Below are 19,442 nucleotides of genomic sequence, written 5' to 3' on the forward strand. Positions count from 1 at the left end.
AGCCAGCCGGGGAGTAATCCAGCGATGGAAGACTTCCCTCTGCTTCTCCTTCTCTCTCTAACTCTTTCAAATAAATAAATGAATCTTTTAAAAAAATTATAGGAGGCCACTGTTTTGGACTAAGCTCCTATAGTATGAGCAGACTAAACATGAAAGTGGGGTTTCAACTGAGCAAGCTGTTATCTGACCTCAGGGAGGAGAAAGAGACAATAACCAGATTTCTCAAACAGGCCTGACAATCTCTAATCCTTATGAAAACAGCCCGACCCTAACTAATCAGTTAACTTTCCTATTGTTCTGTCTCCCTGGCCCTGCCTTCCAAGGACAGTAACTTGCAATTGTTTCTGCTTTCTTCAGTCCTCTTCTGTCCATAAAGCCAAACTCTTCTGCTCAGCTCACTGGAACCCTCATTCTATTTTTTTACACTTGATCTTGGCCAAAAGGCCGAGAAGCACTCTATTTTTTTAGAATGAAGTACTGCCCCATTCTCCAATCATTAATACAGCCACTTAAGATTTTTAGTTAAAGGTGTTGTAATTTGGTCCTTTGACACTGACCCTGACAAGGAACACAAAGTGAAGGAGAAGAGTGGGGATGGAAAGGAGAGGGGCAGGTGACTCGGGTTACGATGTGGGCCCAGAGCTCCAAGGACAACCTCAGCTGGAGAGAGTGAGGAGCTGTCAGCACCAGAAGAGAAACAGAGTCAGAAAGGATTTGAAGAAGGAATTGATGCTATTGCACACCCTGGAAGGCAGCTGCTGATGGCCTAAGTACTTGGGTCCCCACCATCCACTTGGGAGACCCAGATTGAGTTTTGGGCTCCTGATTTTAGCCTGGCTCCACCCCAGCTCTTGTTGGTGTTTGGGAAGTCAACTATCTCTCTCTGCCTTTCAAATAAATTAAAAAAAAAAAAATAAGAGGCCAGTGCTATGGCACAGTGGGTTAAACTGCCACCTGCAGTGCTGACATCCCATACGCAAGTGAGTTTGAGTCCCAGCTGTTCTATTTCCAATCCAGCTCCCTGCTAATGCACCTGGGAAAGCAGCAGAGGATGGCACAAGTACTTGGGCCCCTGCACCCAGGTGGGAGTCTTGGATGAAGTTCCTGGCCTGGCTCCTGGCTATGGCCTGGCCATGCTCTGGCCACTGGGGCCATTTGGGGAGTGAACCAAAGATGGAAGACTTCTCTCCCTGACTCTGCCTCTCTCTCTCTGTGTAACTCTGCCTTTCAAATAAATAAATAAATCCTTTAAAAATTTTTTAAAGAAGGAATAGCAATAAAAGTTGGAGGACAACAGAGATAGGTATTCTATGGAGAGACACTCATTCTAAATATGGGGTAAAATAGCTAGCTGAGCGGGAGGTCACAAACCACATGGCCCTGCCCTCTGCAATTCTATCCTATTTGTCTGTCAGACCATTTCCAAGGATACCCTATTTTCATCTGGGACCTGAGGAAGGGCTGCCATGTAAAAATGTATATTAAGCTCCACGTGGAATTTCAGGGAGGTGTCATAAACTCCCAGGTGATGACACTACCTCATAAAAGAAGGCACTGGAACGTGCTTGCTCTCTTCCAAAGAGAGAAGGTGTTGAGGGTGTCCCTCCTTCTCTACTTCCTTTCCCTCATCCCCTTCTCTCTTTGGCCCACTCTAACTATGCCTGTGTGTGTGTTTGCTTTCTTACCTTCTGAATAAACCTTATCACCTTATGCACTATATATGTGCCTGTGCTTGAAATACTTTTTAAGTAAAAGGTAAGGACCTAGATTAATAAAATTAAACCCTATTTCTCCCACATCAAAAGGAGGGCACACCTCCCAGTAGAGGTAGAGGCAGATGTCCCATGAACAGACAAGAGTGGGAGAGCTGGGAGCTTCAGAGAGCCTCTGCTGACACAGCATACATATACCCAACCCCTAGAACATGAAAGGAGAGGCTAAGAAATGGGTAATCCCACAGCTACACTGGACACAAGAACGGAACCACAAGGAATTCCAGAGGAGATTAGATTGAAGACAAAGCCATGGCCTACAAATTATAAGAGGTGAGTCACAAAAAGGGGAGTGGGTTGCAGGGATACACCTTGACCTGGTAGGAACAGTGACACTACACAGCCTGCAAAGAGCTGAGGCAGGGCTAGTTACAGCACAGGAGCAGAAGTAGCAAGGGAATCACCTCCCTGGGCCAGGCAGCACCAGTAAAATGTGCGCCCCTCCCCAGGCAGGACATTCAGAATCTGAGGTCAGAGACGCAAGGTAGGTCAGGGGTCTGCAGCAGCCCAGGAGGAAGAGAGGGACCCCACATCACCTGGCTGATTGCACATCCTGCCCCTGCCTGTTAGTCACAGGAGACAAGCTGTACACCAGGCAGTCTGGCTGGTCTCCCCTCTCCAAGCAGCCTGTAGTAGACACACAACATCCTAGACAGGCCTCTAGGGACCAGGATGTGCCTACACCACAAAGCATCAAGTAACTGAGCCAAGAGATGCACCAAAGTCAAACAAGAAAGGAAAGAGGGGCTGCAGCCCAGACAGTAACACTGGACTGAGTGTAGTAGGATTCTCAGAGATGCAAGGCAGTATCGCACCAGAGTCAACATTTTGATTAATAACATAAATTCAAGTCATGGGCTAGACAGCAGAATACCTGTAACGTAGAATGGACCTAACCTATGGACCAGAAGCCAGAGTTCTGGCAGTCTCCCAGAGTATGGCCCTGAAGATGTTGAGACAGAGGGTGAAAATCACTCCAATCTGACCTGGAGATGAACAGTGAGGGTATAGACAGGGTTTGGGTTTGTCTCTCAAAGGCTCATGTGACAGAGACAGAGGCGTGTCCCCCAGTGTGATCATATGAAAAGGTGGTGGGGCCTTTAAGTGGTGACGGGGCCGGGGGGAGGCGGGGGGCTGTAGTCTTGCAAGCGATCTAGAGAATTCTTACAGGAGCCCCGGTGAGCTCCTGCGAGAGCGAGCTGTTACAGACAGAAGAGTGAGCCTGACCACAGAAGCCCTCTCTGATGTCCTGTTTCACCGTGTGATTCCTCTCACACACGTCCCCTGCTCCCACCCCCTCACATGCTGCCTGCCACATAGCCCTGACCAGAGGCTGAACAAAGCAGGCCACTTGACTTTAGACTGTTATCCTCCAAAACTATGAGCTAAGTCAGCCTCTTTGCTTTATATGTGATCCAGGCTCAGGTATTCTGTTATAGCAACAGACTCAGACTGGGATTTTCAGATTGGTGATATGAAACACAATAGCCAAACCTGCAAAAATCCACTGTGGAAGATACTAAAGTGCTCCAAATTACACCCAGAGTGTACCCCAGAAAGGACCTCAACACCTCTCCCTTGGCCTTCAGTCCCTGAGCAGAGCCCTTGTTTGTGCCACTCATCCCTAGGGGATACACACACACACACACACACACACACACACACACACCCCACTCAGGGTCTGGACCCTCCTTGTGAGGAAAAGACAGAAGTTCAATACTTAATACCTCTTCCCAATTCCAACAACAGGGCACAGAAGCAGCAGCATTTACAGGAAAAACCTTGAGTTTCATCTTCAGCTCAGAGGGTCTGAGTGTTGTCTAAAACAGTAAGCTTTTCGGGGCAGGCATTGTAGCACAGCAGGTAAAGCCTGGGATACCAGCATCCCATGTGGGTGCCGGTTCATGTGCCAGAGGCTCACTTCTGATCCGGGTCCCTACTGATGGCCTGGGGAAAGCACTGGAAGATGGCCCAGCTGTTCGGGCCTCAGCCACCCACATGGGAGACTCAGATGAAGCTCCTGCTTCGCCCTGGCCATTAAGGCCATCTGAGGAGTGAACCAGAGGATGGAAGATCTTTCTATTTCTCCCTTTCTCTGTAACTCTTTCACATAAATAAATCTTTTTTTTTTTTTTTTTTTTTAAAGTAAGCTCTTCAATCATAACAACATTCAAAAGGCCAAGACCGGGGGAGGGTGAAAGCTTTTCATACAACAACATCTCTTCATCCTAGGGAAGCAAAAACGCAAGAGTATGAGCACAGAGCTTCCCATCTCCCAAAAGTGGACACGGGCAACTGGGACATCACTCTTCAGGTGTTATCAGCACACTTCCCCCTTCATTTTGCCTCTTGTGGTTTCGTGTGTTTTTGTTTTTGCTTTAGCTTTAGAAACTTGAGTGTCCAGTGTTTTTTGCTTTTGTTTTTGAGAGCCCAACAGAGAACTCCCACCTGCTGATTCACACCCAGACACCAGCAGCAACTGGGACTGAGTTGGGTTGAAGCTGGGAGCCAGGAATGGAATCTAGATCTCCTCTAGGGGAACCCAATCACTTGAGTCACAGCCACTATGTTCCATGGTCTGCAGTAGCAGGAAGCTGGAGTCAGGCATCAAACCCATGCATCTTAACCACGAGGCCAGATTCCCATACCTCTACTGCTTTAAGTAAGTGACTCTTAAACCTTCAGGGTCTTTCCTCCTGGTGGGTCCTCTGAGGCAGTGAGGGAAGTCCTATCTGCACCCTCTGCCTGCCTTTTTGCTGAGTTCAGTGACTGGGTCCTTTTACACAGTCATAGGAGCAACAGGCCATCGTTTACTTCCTTTTTTTTTTTTTTTTTGACAGGCAGAGTGGACAGTGAGAGAGAGAGAGACAGAGAGAAAGGTCTTCCTTTGCCATTGATTCACCCTCCAATGGCCGCCGCAGCTGGCGCGCTGCAGCCGGCACACCGCGCCTATCCAAAGGCAGGAGCCAGGTGCTTCTCCTGGTCTCCCATGGGGTGCAGGGCCCAAGCACTTGGGCCATCCTCCACTGCACTCCCGGGCCACAGCAGAGAGCTGGCCTGGAAGAGGGGCAACCGGGACAGAATGCCAGCACCGCAAGGCGGAGGATTAGCCTAGTGAGCCGCGGCACCAGCCTTAAAAGTATTTAAAAGAAACATTCAAGAAGAAAGGACACTTGAGGGAAGATTTTCTTCCCCCTACAATCATAGGAGTTGTTTAAAAATTATGCAGGAAATTCTATCTACTGAGAATATCAGGCTTTTTTAAAATCTTACCTTTAAATTTAGAACCACATGTGTATCATCTGAGTAAGAAAAAAAGGAAAGAAAACTTTTAAAAGCAGATAAATTTGACAGCTCAGAAGACTAAAATCACAGAAACTCAGCTCCTGCACCAAGGAGGACATGGGTGTGGCGAGTGGGGAACGGGTGAGGCAGGGAGCCTGCCTCTGCTTTGCCCATGCTCTTTACATGCTTGTTCCCGTGCACCTCTGGTGGCACACGTGATTGTGGAACCAAGGCCAAACGTCACAGGGAACCCTGAGCCCTTGCGTGCTGGGCCCCTCCCCTGTGCTCGCCACACATCCACCTGCTGTTGTCCTGACAGGCTCAGGTTGATTCTTCTCAGGGCTCTGCTTAGAAGTAGCATCCAACTGGGCCAGAAAAATAGGAAGGGATTTCAAAGAGTTCATGGAAAATGAATTAAAGTCTATTGCAGTGCAAAAAAGGAAAAAAAAATCTGAAATCCACATAGTTGTGTTTCTTTTTTTTCTTTTCTTTTCTTTTTCTTTTTCTTTCTTTTTTTTTTTTTTTTTTGACAGGCAGAGTTAGTGAGAAAGAGAGACAGAGACAAAGGTCTTCTTTTTTCCGTTGGTTCACCCCCCAAGTGGCTGCTATAGCCAGCGCGCTGCACCGATCTGAAGGCAGGAGCCAGGTGCTTCCCCCTGGTCTCCCATGTGGGTGCAGGGCCCAAGCACTTGGGCCATCCTCCACTGCACTCCTGGGCCACAGCAGAGAAGTGGACTGGAAGAAGAGCAACCGGGACTAGAACTCGGTGTGCCAACGCCGCAGGCAGAGGATTAGTCTAGTGAGCCGCAGCGCCAGCCTATAGTTGTGTTTCTCAAAAAAATTTTTTAAAGATTCCTTTATTTATTTGGAAGTCAGAGTCACAAAGGGAGAGAGACAGATCCCACACCCACTGGTTCACTCCCCAAACGGCCACGATGGCTGGGGCTGTTCCAGGCCAAAGCCAGGAGCCAGCAGCTTCTTCTGGGTCTCCCACAGGGTGCAGGGGCCCAAGCCCTTTGGCCATCTTCAACTGCTTTCCCAGGCCATTAGCAGAGAGCTGGATTGGAGCACCTGGGACACTGAACTGATGCCTACATGGGCTGTCAGTGTCACAGACAGCAGTTTTACCAGCTATGCCATAATGATGGCCCCAAAACAATTTTTTTAATAATAGATACTTTCCATTTAAGTTTTGAAGTCCCCTCATCATTGTTCCTTGAAAGAAACTGCTCAAATGATGAAGGTGCTGTATACTCTGTTGCACTGAAATGCTGGACGTGACTTTAACTTTCTACTGTTAGCTTACAAAGCATAATAACTGGCTGAAAATAAATTAGAAACCAATGTACCAAATAAAAAGGACACAATCTCTACAGAATTCATAAAACAGGGGCTGGCACTGTGGTGTAGCAGGTAAAGCTGCCGCCTGCAGTGCCGGCATCCCATATGGACGCCAGTTTGAGTCCCAGCTGCTCCACTTCCAATCCAGCTCTCCGCTAAGGCCTGGGAAAGCAGTAGGAGATGGCCCAAGTCCTTGGGGCCCTGCACCTGCATGGGAGACCTGGAAGAAGCTCCTGGCTTTGGATTAGTGCAGCTCTGGCCATTGCAGCCAACTGGGGAGTGAACCAGTGGACGAAAGACCTCTCTCCCTCTCTCTTTCTCTGCCTCTTCTTCTCTCTCTGTAACTCTGCCGTTCAAATAAATAAATCTTTTTTAAAAATTCACAAAAAAAGCAAAAATGATTAAAGACATATAAAAATTCTAAATCTACTTCCTTATATGTTACAATTACCAAGAGTTGAACAGTTTATCATTAAAGAGCTTTTGTTTTGTTTTTTTTTTAAAGACTTATTTATTGGGGCAGCACTTGCAGTGCCAGCATTCCATATGGACTCTGGTTGGAGTCCCATCTGCTCCACTTCTGATCCAGCACTCTGCTACCACCTGGGAAGGCAGCAGAAGATGACCCAAGTTCTTGAGCCCCTGCACCAGCATGGGAGACCTGGAGCAGACTCTAGGCTCCTGGCTTTGGATCGGCTAAACTCCAGCTGCTGAAGCCATTTGGGGAATGAAACAGCAGATAGAAGACCTCTCTCTCTTGCTGCCTCTGCCTCTGTAACTCTTTCAAATAAATAAACAAACCTTAAAAAAAAAAAAAATTGTACCAGCACTGTGGCACAGTGGGTTAAAGCCCCAGCCTGCAGTGCCCACATCCCATATGGGAGCTTGTTTGGGTCTCAGCTGCTCCACTTTTGATCCAGCTCTCTGCTATGGCCTGGCAAAGCAGTGGAAGATGGCCCAAGTCCTTGGGCCCCTGCACCTGCATTGGAGACCTGGAAGAAGTTCCTGCCTCCTGGCTTCAGATCAGCGCAGCTCCAGCCATTGTGGCCAACTAAGGAGTGAACCAGCAGACGGAAGATCTCTCTCTCTCTCTCTCTCTCTCTCGGCTTCTGCCTCTCTGTAACTCTGCCTTTCAAATACATAAATAAATCCTTAAAAATAAAAGATTTGAAAGGCACAGTAACAGTAGAGAGGGAGAAACAGACAGAGACAGAGAGAGATCTCCCATTCTCTGCTTCACTCTCCAAATGGCCAACCACCAAGGCTGGGCCAGGCTGAAGCCAGGAGCTCAAAATTGCATCCAAGTCTCCCATGTGGGTGGCAGGGGCCCAAGTACTTGGACCATCTTCCTCTTCTTTCCCAGGTGTATTAGCAGGGAGCTGGATCAGAAGCAGAGCAGCTGGGACTCAACCCAGCACTCATATGGGATAATGGCGTCCTAAGTAGCACCTAACCTGCTGCAGTGCCACTATGCCAGCCCTGATGAACTGCTTTTAAGCAAACCGTTTCAGGTCAAATGTCCCAGGACAACTTAGACTGTCAACTGGTAAAACCCTACCCTTTTCTTCCACATCCAGCACAGTGAAACCTCTCCTTGCCGCCTTCTCTAAGGCAAACAACACTAACTGCTCCCTGGTCTTTGTGCCCACCTCCACTCCTTGGTGCTCCAGAGAACAGTCCACTGAACATCTCCTCCTCCACTACTGGAATGTGAGGGGAAGAGCCTGTGGCTCTGTCATCTCTGATACGCAGTAGGGACGCTGAATAATTTCTGATGAGTGAACGTTTCAAGTGATAAATAATAAATTCACATCCTTAAAATAGGTAACATCCTTAAAACAGTTTTGATACCATCTCCTACAATGCTACATTGGGTCTTATTGCTTCTATAAATTTAATGGAGTTTTCCAGGTCCTCTTTAAATTCTTCACAAAATAGAGTGGTGCCAACATGGAATTAAATTAAGAAGAAAGAGAAAATGTTGAGGCCGGTGCTGTGGTGCAGTGGGTTAAGCATCAGTCTGCAGCACCAGCATCCCATAAGGGTGCCAGTTCAATTCCTGACTGCTCCACTTCTGATTCAGCTCCCCACTAATGCGCCTGGGAAAGAAGCGGAGGATGGCCCAAGTCCTTGGGCCACTACATCCATGTCGGAGACCTGGAAGAAGCTTCTGGCTTCAGATTGGCTCAGCTCTGACCATTGCAGCCATTTGGCAAGTAAACCAGCAGATGGAGGACCACTCTCTATCTGTCTCTACCCCTCTCTGTAACTCTCTTTCAAATAAATAAAAATAAATCTTTAAAAAAAAAGAGAGAGAAAATTCTGGCAGTTCCAGAAGCTGGGTGATGAGCAGGTGGGAGTTCATTCCAGTCTTCTCTCTACTTTTGTCCATGTTCAAAATTATAATAAAAGGTTTAAAAGGAAAATTCAAATATTTTCCCCAAGAAACTAATAATTTCTCTAGTATCTTAGTTATCACTTATCAGAAAAAGAATATGATGGAAATTAAAGCTACGCTTTCTATCACCCAAGTTCTCTTTGGTATGTTGCGTCTGTGCTGCTCCTTCGACTGATGTACACATTTCTTCCCCCTGTTTCCTTATTTATCATCCCTTACAAAGATTTCCACAGTCTTCCCTTCTGCGATTCTATCATGGGCTAGGAGTACACACAATTAAAACAACACAAGTCTTCTACATGGGCATCCTATGCAAAGATTATCATGCTAGGGACCGTCCCAACCTTTACAGAAATACACTCCTGTTGTCAAAAGTTTTAATGGGGGTGGGCACTGTGACACAAGTTAAGCCACCCTTGGGATGCCTGGTCCCACACTGGAGTGCTGATTCAAGTCCCAGCTACTCTGTTTCCAATCTAGCTCTGTATTCATGTGCCAAGACAGAGTGGATGAAGACCGAGGGAAGGCACAGGGATACACATGTGTCATTCCACTTATCCGTACTGTAACCTGACAAGAGAGACCGTCCCAGACGGTGTCGAAGAAGGGTACAGTCACTTCACTATGCTTCTTGTCACCCAGAAATGACAGAGGGGAAAACTGGAACACTGAGAGCCACAGAAAGGTTCCTGACATGTTGTCTGTGGATTACCCACATCAGACTCCCCAGGCACTTGCTGCAAAGACAGCTGAGGGCCTGGCCCAGGGCCACAGAACTAGAATTTGACCTATGGAGATTTTCCACCAGTGACCAGAGCCTTTCAATGCCTTCCACAACCAAGGACCACTGCAAAGCTGCAATCCCGCACAGCCAGCACCTGTGCTCCAGCTCATGTTTCAGGATCCACCTGTCACTGCCTGCTTGTTACATTTTGTCCCTGCCAGAGGCATCAGACGCTTCATCAGTAGAGGGCGCTGGAGAGACATGGGAGAGAGGAATTTGCCTCAGGATTAGACTTCTTTTCCCTGTGCTCCCCATTATTATTATTATTATTATTATTATTATTATTATTATTATTATTTTTGGTGGCCAGCAACCGGCAGCAGCTGCCCATGGGTGGCTTCCCTTGACACACCCTACCTGAGAGGGCAGCACCTTAACTGCCTCTTGCAGGCCACGGCCACCCTCTCTCCAACAAGGTCTGGACACCAGCTCTGGGTAAGGCTCTCCCGGGTTTCTCTCCTCTCAGAGACTCTGCATCAGCAGCCTAGGGAGCAGCTGCTGGTGCTGCATTCTTGCGTGTTCTCTTTACCTCTCAGTAGGCAATCCTGCTGTAATCAATCATTCTTTATTGGAGGGGGCTTCAAAAAGTTCAAGGACATGAATGTCTGACACAGGGATAAGTCGCCACTGGAACGCCCTCATCCCTCATCAGAGTGCCTGGTTGGACTCCTGGCTCCTCTGCTTCTGATCCAGCTTCCTGTTAATGTGTGCCTGCCCTCTGGGAGACAGTAGAAGATGGCCCAAGTCCTTGGGTATCTGCCATCCATATGGGACACCTGGATGGACTTCCAGGCTCCCAGCACTGGCCTGGCCCAGTCCTGGCTGTTGCAGGTATCTGGGGAGTAAATGGGCAGATGAAGATGTGTCTCTGCCTCTCTTTCAAATAAAATTAAAATAAATATTCTTTAAAAATCCACAGAAAATTGAATTAAAACATAAGTTTATTTTGGTGCAATAAAGTTAAAATCCTTGTGAGTTTTAGCCTAATGTCCAGTTTTCATGAACTTTTTTGAAGATTTCCTATATTAAATTTTCTCTCTTCAGTTACTTTTGAGTTCTGTCTCTTGACTGGATCCTGATTTAAAGGTGACACATCAGGCCACCCAGCAGAGATGTCAGAAAACAGAGAGGGGCTGGTGCTATGGTGTAGTGGGTAAAACCCCGCCTGCAGTGTGAGCATCCTATATGGGCGCTGGTTCTAGTCCTGCTGCTCCACTTCTGATCCAGCTCTCTGCTATGGCCTGGGAAAGCAGTGGAAGATGGCCCAAGTCCTTGGGCCCCTGCACCCACATGGCAGACAAAGAGACTCCTGGCTTTGGATCAGCGCAGCTCCAGCCATTGTGGCCAATTGGAAATGGGTCAGCGGATGGAAGACCTCTCTCTCTCTCTCTCTGCCTCTCCTCTCTCTATAACTCTTTCAAATAAATAAATAAATCTTTAAAAAAAGAAAACAGAGGAAAAAGCCACACAGACATAGGAAGATCTTCAGGATGCACTGTGAGATGAAAGAGACAGGGGATAGTGTGTGGCACAGTGGGTCAGTTAAGCCATCACTTGGGACACCTGCATCTTATATCAGTGTGCTGAATTGATTCCTGGCTATTCTGCTTACAATCTATCTTCTTGCTAACGCACCTGCACCTAGGAAGGCAGCAGAAGATGGCTCAGGTGCTTGGGCTCCTGCCAACCATGTGGGAGACCTGGATGGCATTTCAGACTCCTGGTCTCAGCCTGGCCCACCACCTAGCCATTGTGGTCATTGTGGAGTGAACCTGTAGATGGAAGATCTTTTTCTGTCACTATGCCTTTCAAATAAATAAATGAGGGAGGGAGGGAGAGAGGAAGGGAGAGAGGAAGGAAGGAAAGAAGGAAAGAAGGAAAGAAGGAAAGAAGGAAGGAAGGAAGGAAGGAAGGAAGGAAGGAAGGAAGGAAAAAAAGAGGAGAAGAAAAAAGAGGCAGGTAACAAAATAGTATGTATCTTATATACACATACTTAAAACTGCTAAAAATCATCATCTATGGGAGTATAAGATTTCTGTATTCGATTTTTTTTTTTGCAAAGACAGATATTTCTTCTCTAATTAAAGAAGAGATACACTTTTTACATGGATTCAATATTCCAGTGTTACTAGGCTAGCATTCTGTCTTCTAGTCACAAAGTCTAAGAGTTTCAGGAGCCCGGCAGCTCCAAGGGCCCTGACAAAGGAGCTTCCTTTTGCTCACTATGTGCCAGGCTCTCTCACTTCCTAGATGTAAGGTACCTCTTGGGAAGCTGAAAACTCTGTCCTACCGTGCCATAATGTGCTGTCTTCTCTCTCTCACTGTGCCAAATAAAATACATAAGGACTGGTAATGCTCACGTACAGAACTGAATTGGAAATACCTCCACCCACCCACTCACCTAACAGCCCAGGCCCTGGGGCCAGCATGGAAGACTGGACAGATGATCGTGTCCACTCATTCCAGGGAGCACCAGGCGCCCGGAAGCCGAGGAAAGGTGCATGCAGAGCTTCATAGCAGAGCCAGGACCCTCCTTCCCCCACCCCGGCCATGAGTTCCCTCACAGCTCAGAGAGCAGACAACAGGGGCTCACAAGTGAGCACCCTGCACTTGGGGCAGCTGACTGAGTGCTTATTTTCAATGAAAATAAATTTCAAAATGTAATCCTAGTTAAAACATCATAGAGCCACAGTATGGAGGGGAGATGCCTGCATTCCCCCAAAGTCACCATCCTTTATGGCTACAAACTGCTCTTAAGTTTTGAAGCTATTTTCTGTTTGGTTAGTTGCTTACCTTTTCGTTGTGCATGCTGTGGCACAGGAGGTGAGCCTGGAAATCCATCTGGCTCACACGGATTTTCGTTGTCGTCACTGTCTACCCACTGTGACAAAAGCACCTTTTGCTGTTACAAAAGACAAAGAAGGAGTAAATACGTGGCAAATGTCACCAGTATAAAATGTCCTCCTAACAAACTCAAAGGTCTTCTTTCACAAATTCTTTCTACTGCTATCCCTAGCCCTAAGCAACTAAGGGTTTTCCTCCTTGAGACACAAAAGGCTACACTGGTGGGGCCAGATGAGCCTTCAGGCCTGGGAAAAGCCTGACTGGCACAGGCATCGCCATCCAGCTTTCGCTGAGGCCGTACAGGGCTTCACATCCCACCCCTGCTGCCCGGGGAAGCTTCCCTTCCTCATTCCTGCTGGGGATTTCAGGGGAAGGGGTTGCCTGTGGCCCGCTCAGCACAGCACCCAACACCATCTTACCTGGTGTAGTAGTAACCAGTAATACCTGGTCAGTGCTACTGACACTGTTACTCACTTGCCCATGGGACAAGAATGGCTGACCTGCTGGGAGAAGCTTCATCCAGGCACTTGTGTGGCTCAAGGCCCATCACGTGTGCTGACCAGGTGAGTCTACTGTACATGTGGCTTCCTGGGAACAGAACCCCTCTCTCTCTGAGTTACTCCCATGTGGGAGTCGGAAATGGTAACATAGCCACAGAGGTGTCCCTCAGAGACCCCGGGCAGGAATGGGTCTATCACTGACAAGGAAGAACACTTACAACAGCAAGGAGCAGGGATAGAGGCTGCCCAATAGGAAGATCAGGGTAAACTAGGACCAGAGCTCTCGGGGTTGGCTTCCTGTCTGCCACCCTGAATCTTTGGTAAAATCTTGCTTCCGCAACCCGCTTAGCTTACTACACTGTGCTACAGGCAATGGAGGGCTGCCCCACGGGCTGGCAGGAAGGTAGTGGCAACCACCAGCAATATAACTGGGAGGGGGGTATTTCAGAGCCAAGAGCTAAGGCCACAGGGTCCAGCAAGCCCTGCACACATGGCCTTCAAGGTGACCCCACTCAGGAGCAGCAGACAGGTCTGTCAATCTAGTCATCATTTGAAGGAAGAAAACAAAAGACCTCTGACTTTTTATCTCTCAGAAACAAACTCCCTGCTCACCCTGTCGAAGACATATTAAGCTGTTCACCATCACTGAGGAAATGTAACACTGATCAGAGACTCAAATGGCATCCTGATGACACCCTGTATGGAAAACTGCTTGGTAGAACCTACTGGTACTGAGGCAGTTCATGCATATCCCACCCCTCAGTGTACACCACCAGAAGTATGGACAATCAAAGGACACATCATCAAAGTCCTCAGTAGCGTTACTCCTGAGAGCCTATAACTGGAAACCAAGTATCTGTCACAGGCAAATAATCGAACGGTATAGTTGCACAACGGGATATTACACATCAACACAAATGAATCAACAAGGCTACACATGAAACTGAAGACTCTCTAGAACTCCAAAGAATGCATACTCTGATTAAATTCATCTCCTTTTCTTTGATCCACTGATTCACTACCTAAATGGCCACAAAGGCCAGGGCTCAGCTTGGCCAAAGCTAGGAGCCTGGAATTCTACCCAGGTTTCCCACATGGGTACAGGGGCCTAAGTACTCAGGCCACCTTTTTCTGCTTTCCTATGCATATTAGTAGGGAGCTGGATTTTTGGAAGTGGAGCAGCCGGGACTCAAACTGATGCTCATATGGGATGCTGGCATCATAGGGGGCAGCTTAACCTGCTGCGCCACAACCTGGCCCCAATGATATATATTTTAAATAATATTATATCAAGGGCTTCAAAAAGTTCATGGAAATTTTTCATTACCTTTTTAAAAGAGATTTATTTATTTATTTAGAAGCCAGAATGACAGAGGGAGAGGAAGAGAAAGATCTTCCATTCACTAGCTTACTCCCCAAATAATTGCAATACCCAGGGATGGGCTGGGCTGAAGCCAGGATCCAGGAACTCCATCTGGGTCTCCCCCTGGGCTGGCAGGGGCCTGAGTGCTCGGGCCATCTTCCATTGCCTTCTTAAGCACATTAACAGGAAGCTGGATTGGAGGTGGGGGAGCCAGGACTTGAACCAGCACTCTCATATGGGATGCCAGTATCACAAGCAGCAACCAAGCCCATTGTGCCACAATGCCAACTCTTACATTATTTTTTAATTCCATGTTCCATTAACTTTTGAAGACCCTAGCAAACTCAGGGATACTTGGTCAATTAAAAATGAAAGACTTAAGTCTAAGAAATATTCTTGATAGACCTGAGAACTGCAAACACAAATTTTAATTCTCAACAGGGACACTGGTCATCCTGGTCTGAATCTTGTCTCTGCCACTGGATGCTTGGTTGGCTGATGCTGGATGAGTCAATCATCCTGATTCTTTACATACATGTCTCAGCTATGTGGAGTGGATGAGATGGTACATATAAACTGCCTCACATAGCATAAACACATTTTCTCCTATTATCTCCTCCACCAAAAAACACCAGGACTGTGACAAATTGAAATCCCCTTCTATCTTCATTCATGCCAGCTGCTCTTGGCAAGGATAATGTGCAGGTGATAATGAAATCTTTCAATGGCTGTCAGTCAGTGCAACTCAACCTTTGGATTCTGGGCTATATAGGGGGATAGACTTTCCTTTTGCTGGGTAGTAGAAGAGAAACATGGAGATTAGCATACACACATTGACAGTACATTGGAACAACTCTTTTTAGGACAATTTGGCAACATGCAGCATGGTCTAACACACGCTGGTACATGCATCAGACACACACAAAGAAGCAACCTAAGTGTCCATCAATAGGTGAGTAGGTCAATAAATTAAGGACTGATGTCAAAACAGGAATGCTGGGGTGTGGGGGAGCCATTGTAATCCACAAGCTGTACTTTGGAAATTATATTCATTAAATAAAAGTTAAAAAAAAAAACAGGAATGCTAAGCGAAAATGCAAAGAAGTGGAATCATTGGTTCAGTAAAGTGACCTTTATAGAATTTAAAAATACAGGACTGTTGTTTACTTACACTTACTTGTCATAAGAGAAAATAAACATAGACTTCTAGAATGTTCTCCAAATCCAAGAGAAGATGCTTTCAAGGGGCAAGGGAAGTTCAGGGTGAAAGATAAAGATTTTAACCTAATCTGTAATGTTCTATTTAACAATAATAAAAAGACAATGAAAATGTCAATATTTGTTCATTCTGGAGAAAGAAAACACTAATGTTTCATAAGAGGTCTTCAAAAAATTAATGAAAAAAAAAAACATGAAAAACTATGCACAGATTTCAAAATGGTTTTGCACCAAAATTTATATTTCTAATTCCACTGTACATGAACTTTAAAAATTTTTATTTGAAATGCAGAGAGACAAATACACAGATCTTCCATTTGCTAGTTCCCTCCCCAAACACCTACAACTGCAAGGACTGGGCTAGAGAAAAAGCCAGGAGCCCAGAACTCAATCTGGGTCTCCCCTGTGGTTAACAGGAATGCAATTACTTGCGGCATCACCTGCTGTTTCCCAGGGTGTATATTAACAGGGAGCTGGAATGGAAGCAGAGCCAGGACTAGAACACAGGGACTCTGGTATGAGATGTGGGCCCTAAAGAGACCTTCCTTCCTTTCACACCAGCTGCTCTTAAATACCAGCCAAATGCCAGCTTCCCCCCATCCCCACAAACTTTCTTTTCTACTATTTATTTATTTATTTGAAAGGCAGAGGGACAGAGAGATCTTCCATCTGTTGGTTCACTCCTCAAATGGCCACAACAAGCCAGGAGCCTGGAATTCTATCCTGGTCTCCCAGGAAGGCAACAGGAACCATTATCTACCACTTCCCCAGCTGCGTCAGCAGAGAGCTGGATTGGGAGCCAAGCATTTGGAGACTCAACCTTGTTCTCCAACATGGGATTCCTGCATTACAAGCAGTGGCTGAACCCACTGTGCCACAACGCTGTCCCCTTAAGTACCCTCATATCACTTTCTACTTCCAAAATTTTAAAATAACTATGACAGATTTGCCTTTAAAAAAAAAAAAAAGTTTGTGGGGCTGGTACTGTGGCATAGCGGGTAAAGCCACCCCTGCAGTGCCAGTATCAATATGGGAGCCAGTTCAAGTCCCGGCTGCTCCACTTCTGAGGCAGCTCTCTGCTACGGCCTGGGAAAGCAGTACAAGATGGCCCAAGTCCTCGGGCCCCTGCACCCGCATGGGCGACCTGGAAGAAGCTCCTGGAAGAAGCTTTGGATCGGCCCAGCTCCAGCTGTCATGGCCATTTGGGGAGTGAATCAGCAGATGGAAGACCTCTCTCTGCCTCTGCAACTCTGCCTTTCAAAATAAATAAATAAATAAATCTATCTTAAAAAATAAACAGTTTGTACTCTGAACTCTGTAGGGCCAATCCTCCATCTTTCTCCTCTCAGTGACACTGGTTCAAAGTTACGGCCAGAAAGCACACAGCTAAGACACAGCAGGACTTCACCCAGGCGTTCCAGAGCCGTGCAGCAGCACTCTCAGTGTTCTGGGCAGAATGTGTCCCGGCACTCCTTGTGCAGACAGACTTCATTAAAGTCTGCATATGTTAGAATTAACAGTTTAGGGGCTGGCAGGTTAAGCTGCCGACCATGACGCCAGCATCCCATATCAGAGCACCAGTTCAAGTCCTGGCTGCTCTGCCTCCAATCCAGCTCTGTGCTAATGTGCCTGGAAAAGTAGTGGACGATGGCCCCGACATCTACATGGAGACGCAGATGAAATTCCAGGCTCCTGACTTCAACCTGGTCGGCATGGAGAAAACCAGAGGATGGACAACTCCCTCACCGCCCCCCAACTCTGTCACTCTGCCTTTCAAATAAATAACTAAAACTAAAAAAAAGGAAATTAGTAGTTCATTTATGAAATATACAGATTCCTTAAAATATGATTGAGTGCAGTAGAGGATAATCAATATATTAATGTAGTTTATGTATAAATATATAACATGTAATATATTTTAAAAATATAATATATAACATTTCTATATCATATTAATATATTATATATTGTGTATATAACATACAATATAAAATATATAGTTTATAATATATAAATATCTTGTGTCCATAAATAATATTAATGTAGGAAGTCTGCATGTCCAGTCATGATGGATAACACATGATATAGGATGGTGAAAAAAGAACATTAAGGTACTACCTTCTGCTATTAAAGAAATGGCATTATCCAGTTTCCAAAACCATAGATGCACAGCTTAAAACTCAGGATTAGGGTTTGAGCATTTGGTGCAGTGGTCAAGACGCTACTTGGGCTGCCCCACATGCCATATCAGTGTCCAAGTCCCAGCTCTACTTCCTTTCCAGCTAATGAGGACCATGGGGGCAGCAGTAATGACTCAAGTAGTTTGATCCCTGACACTCAAATGGGAGACCCAGACTGAGTTTCTGGACCCTTGTTTTGGCCAGATCCAGCCCTAACTGTTACAAGGATTTAGAAGTGAATCAGGGGCTGCACTGTGGCGTAGCAAGTAAAGCTGCAGCCTGCAGTGCCAGCATCCCATATGGGTGCCGGTTTGAGTCCCAGCTGCTCCACTTTCAATCCAGCTTTCTGTTATGGCCTGGGAAAGCAACTGAAGTTGGTCCAAGTCCTCCACATGGGAGACCCGGAAGAAGCTCCTGGCTCCTGGCTTCAGATCAGCCCAGCTCCGGTTGTTGCGGTCAATTGGGGAGTGAACCAGCGGCTTCAAGACCTCTCTCTCTTTCTCTCTCTCTGCCTTTCCTTCTCTCTCTGTGTAACTCTGACATTCAAATAAATTAATAAATAAATAAAATCTTTAACAAGAAAATAAATCAGCAGATAGAAGACCTCTCTCTGTTTTTTAATTTAAAAAAATAAATAAAAAACAACAATGTAGGATTAGTGGAGTGGCTAACAATGGAAAAGTGCAGCTCCTTCAACCTCTCTGTGCCTTGGGTTTCCATGCATCATAAAGGTAATGATGGAACCCCTCACGCTTAGAGGCCAGCTTAGCTAAACACACCTAGGGCTACAGATGGAGTTGCACGTTTCTAGTAGGCATCAAAAAATGTCAGCTATTATTGAGAGACACAGGGTGACATTCCCCTTTTCAGGCAAGAATTTGAAGAAAGGTTTCAATGTGCAGACTGATCCTGGATAAGTGATAGGAAAACTAGGTTAGAGGGTCAAAGAAAAGGACAGGGAACCAGCGCTGTGGCATAGTGGGTAAAGCTGCCACCCATAGTGCCAGCATCACATATGGGCACTGGTACAAGTCCCAGCTGCTCCACTTCCAACTCAGCTCTCTGCTAGGGCCTGGGAAAGCACCAAGTCCTGCACTCTCATGGGAGACCTGGAAGAAGCTCCTGGCTCCCAGCTTCAGCCTGCCCTAGCACTGGCTGTTGCAGCCATTTGGGGAGTGAATCAGTGGATGGAAGACCTCTCTCTCTTTCTCTGCCTCCCTGTAATTCTGGTTTTCAAATAAATAATAAATAAATCTTTTTTTTAAAAAAAAAGAACAGTATTATGAACTTTTGATGGAAATCTACAATAAGAATATGAAGATTTTTTTTGTCTTTGAAACATAAAGGAAAGAAGTTTAAATTTTAGAATAGCCAGGTTAAAATGATACTAAATACTGGAGCAAAAGCCATCAAATGCAGAATAGAGAAAAGAAAATCCTTACTCCATCAGGGTACATGTAAAGAAGAAACTCTGGCATGAGCACATCACCTGATTTCTGTGTGGCTTCGCATACTCGGCATCATGGTACCCTCCCTCTTCTTTCTGGGCACTGCCATCTCCTGCCTCCTTGGAGCTGGAGGAGAGCTCCGTTTCATCATCCTCTTCCTCTCCACAGCTCAGCATCTCAAAGGATGGTAAAGAAGTTCTCCTTTCACTCTGCCAACTTTGCCTGTGTTAGAACATGAAGCAGTGAAACAAAACAAGCCATTCATAACTTGACATCAACATGTACACACGCGTGTCAAATGCCATGCCT

General features: G+C 46.3%; 1 protein-coding gene across 3 annotated transcripts in view; it reads right to left on the reverse strand.

The window, feature by feature from the left end:
- The window catches only part of CEP89 (centrosomal protein 89), a 77,224-nt gene that overhangs the window by 44,406 nt on the left and 13,376 nt on the right, over window positions 1-19,442 (reverse strand). For all 3 annotated transcript variants that reach the window (XR_016224943.1, XM_008257267.5, XM_070062014.2), the window contains exons 4-5: window positions 19,175-19,355; window positions 12,374-12,482 (exon numbers count right to left, since the gene is read on the reverse strand). Coding sequence is in view for 2 of the 3 variants with exons in the window: in XM_008257267.5 (XP_008255489.2) it covers window positions 12,374-12,482; window positions 19,175-19,355 (290 nt within the window). In the remaining variant the exon portion in view is untranslated. The remainder of the gene's footprint in view (window positions 1-12,373; window positions 12,483-19,174; window positions 19,356-19,442) is intronic.

The sequence above is a fragment of the Oryctolagus cuniculus genome, chromosome 18, assembly GCF_051225735.1.
Source record: "Oryctolagus cuniculus isolate XC-2025 breed Fujian yellow rabbit chromosome 18, ASM5122573v1, whole genome shotgun sequence".
NCBI lineage: Eukaryota > Metazoa > Chordata > Mammalia > Lagomorpha > Leporidae > Oryctolagus > Oryctolagus cuniculus.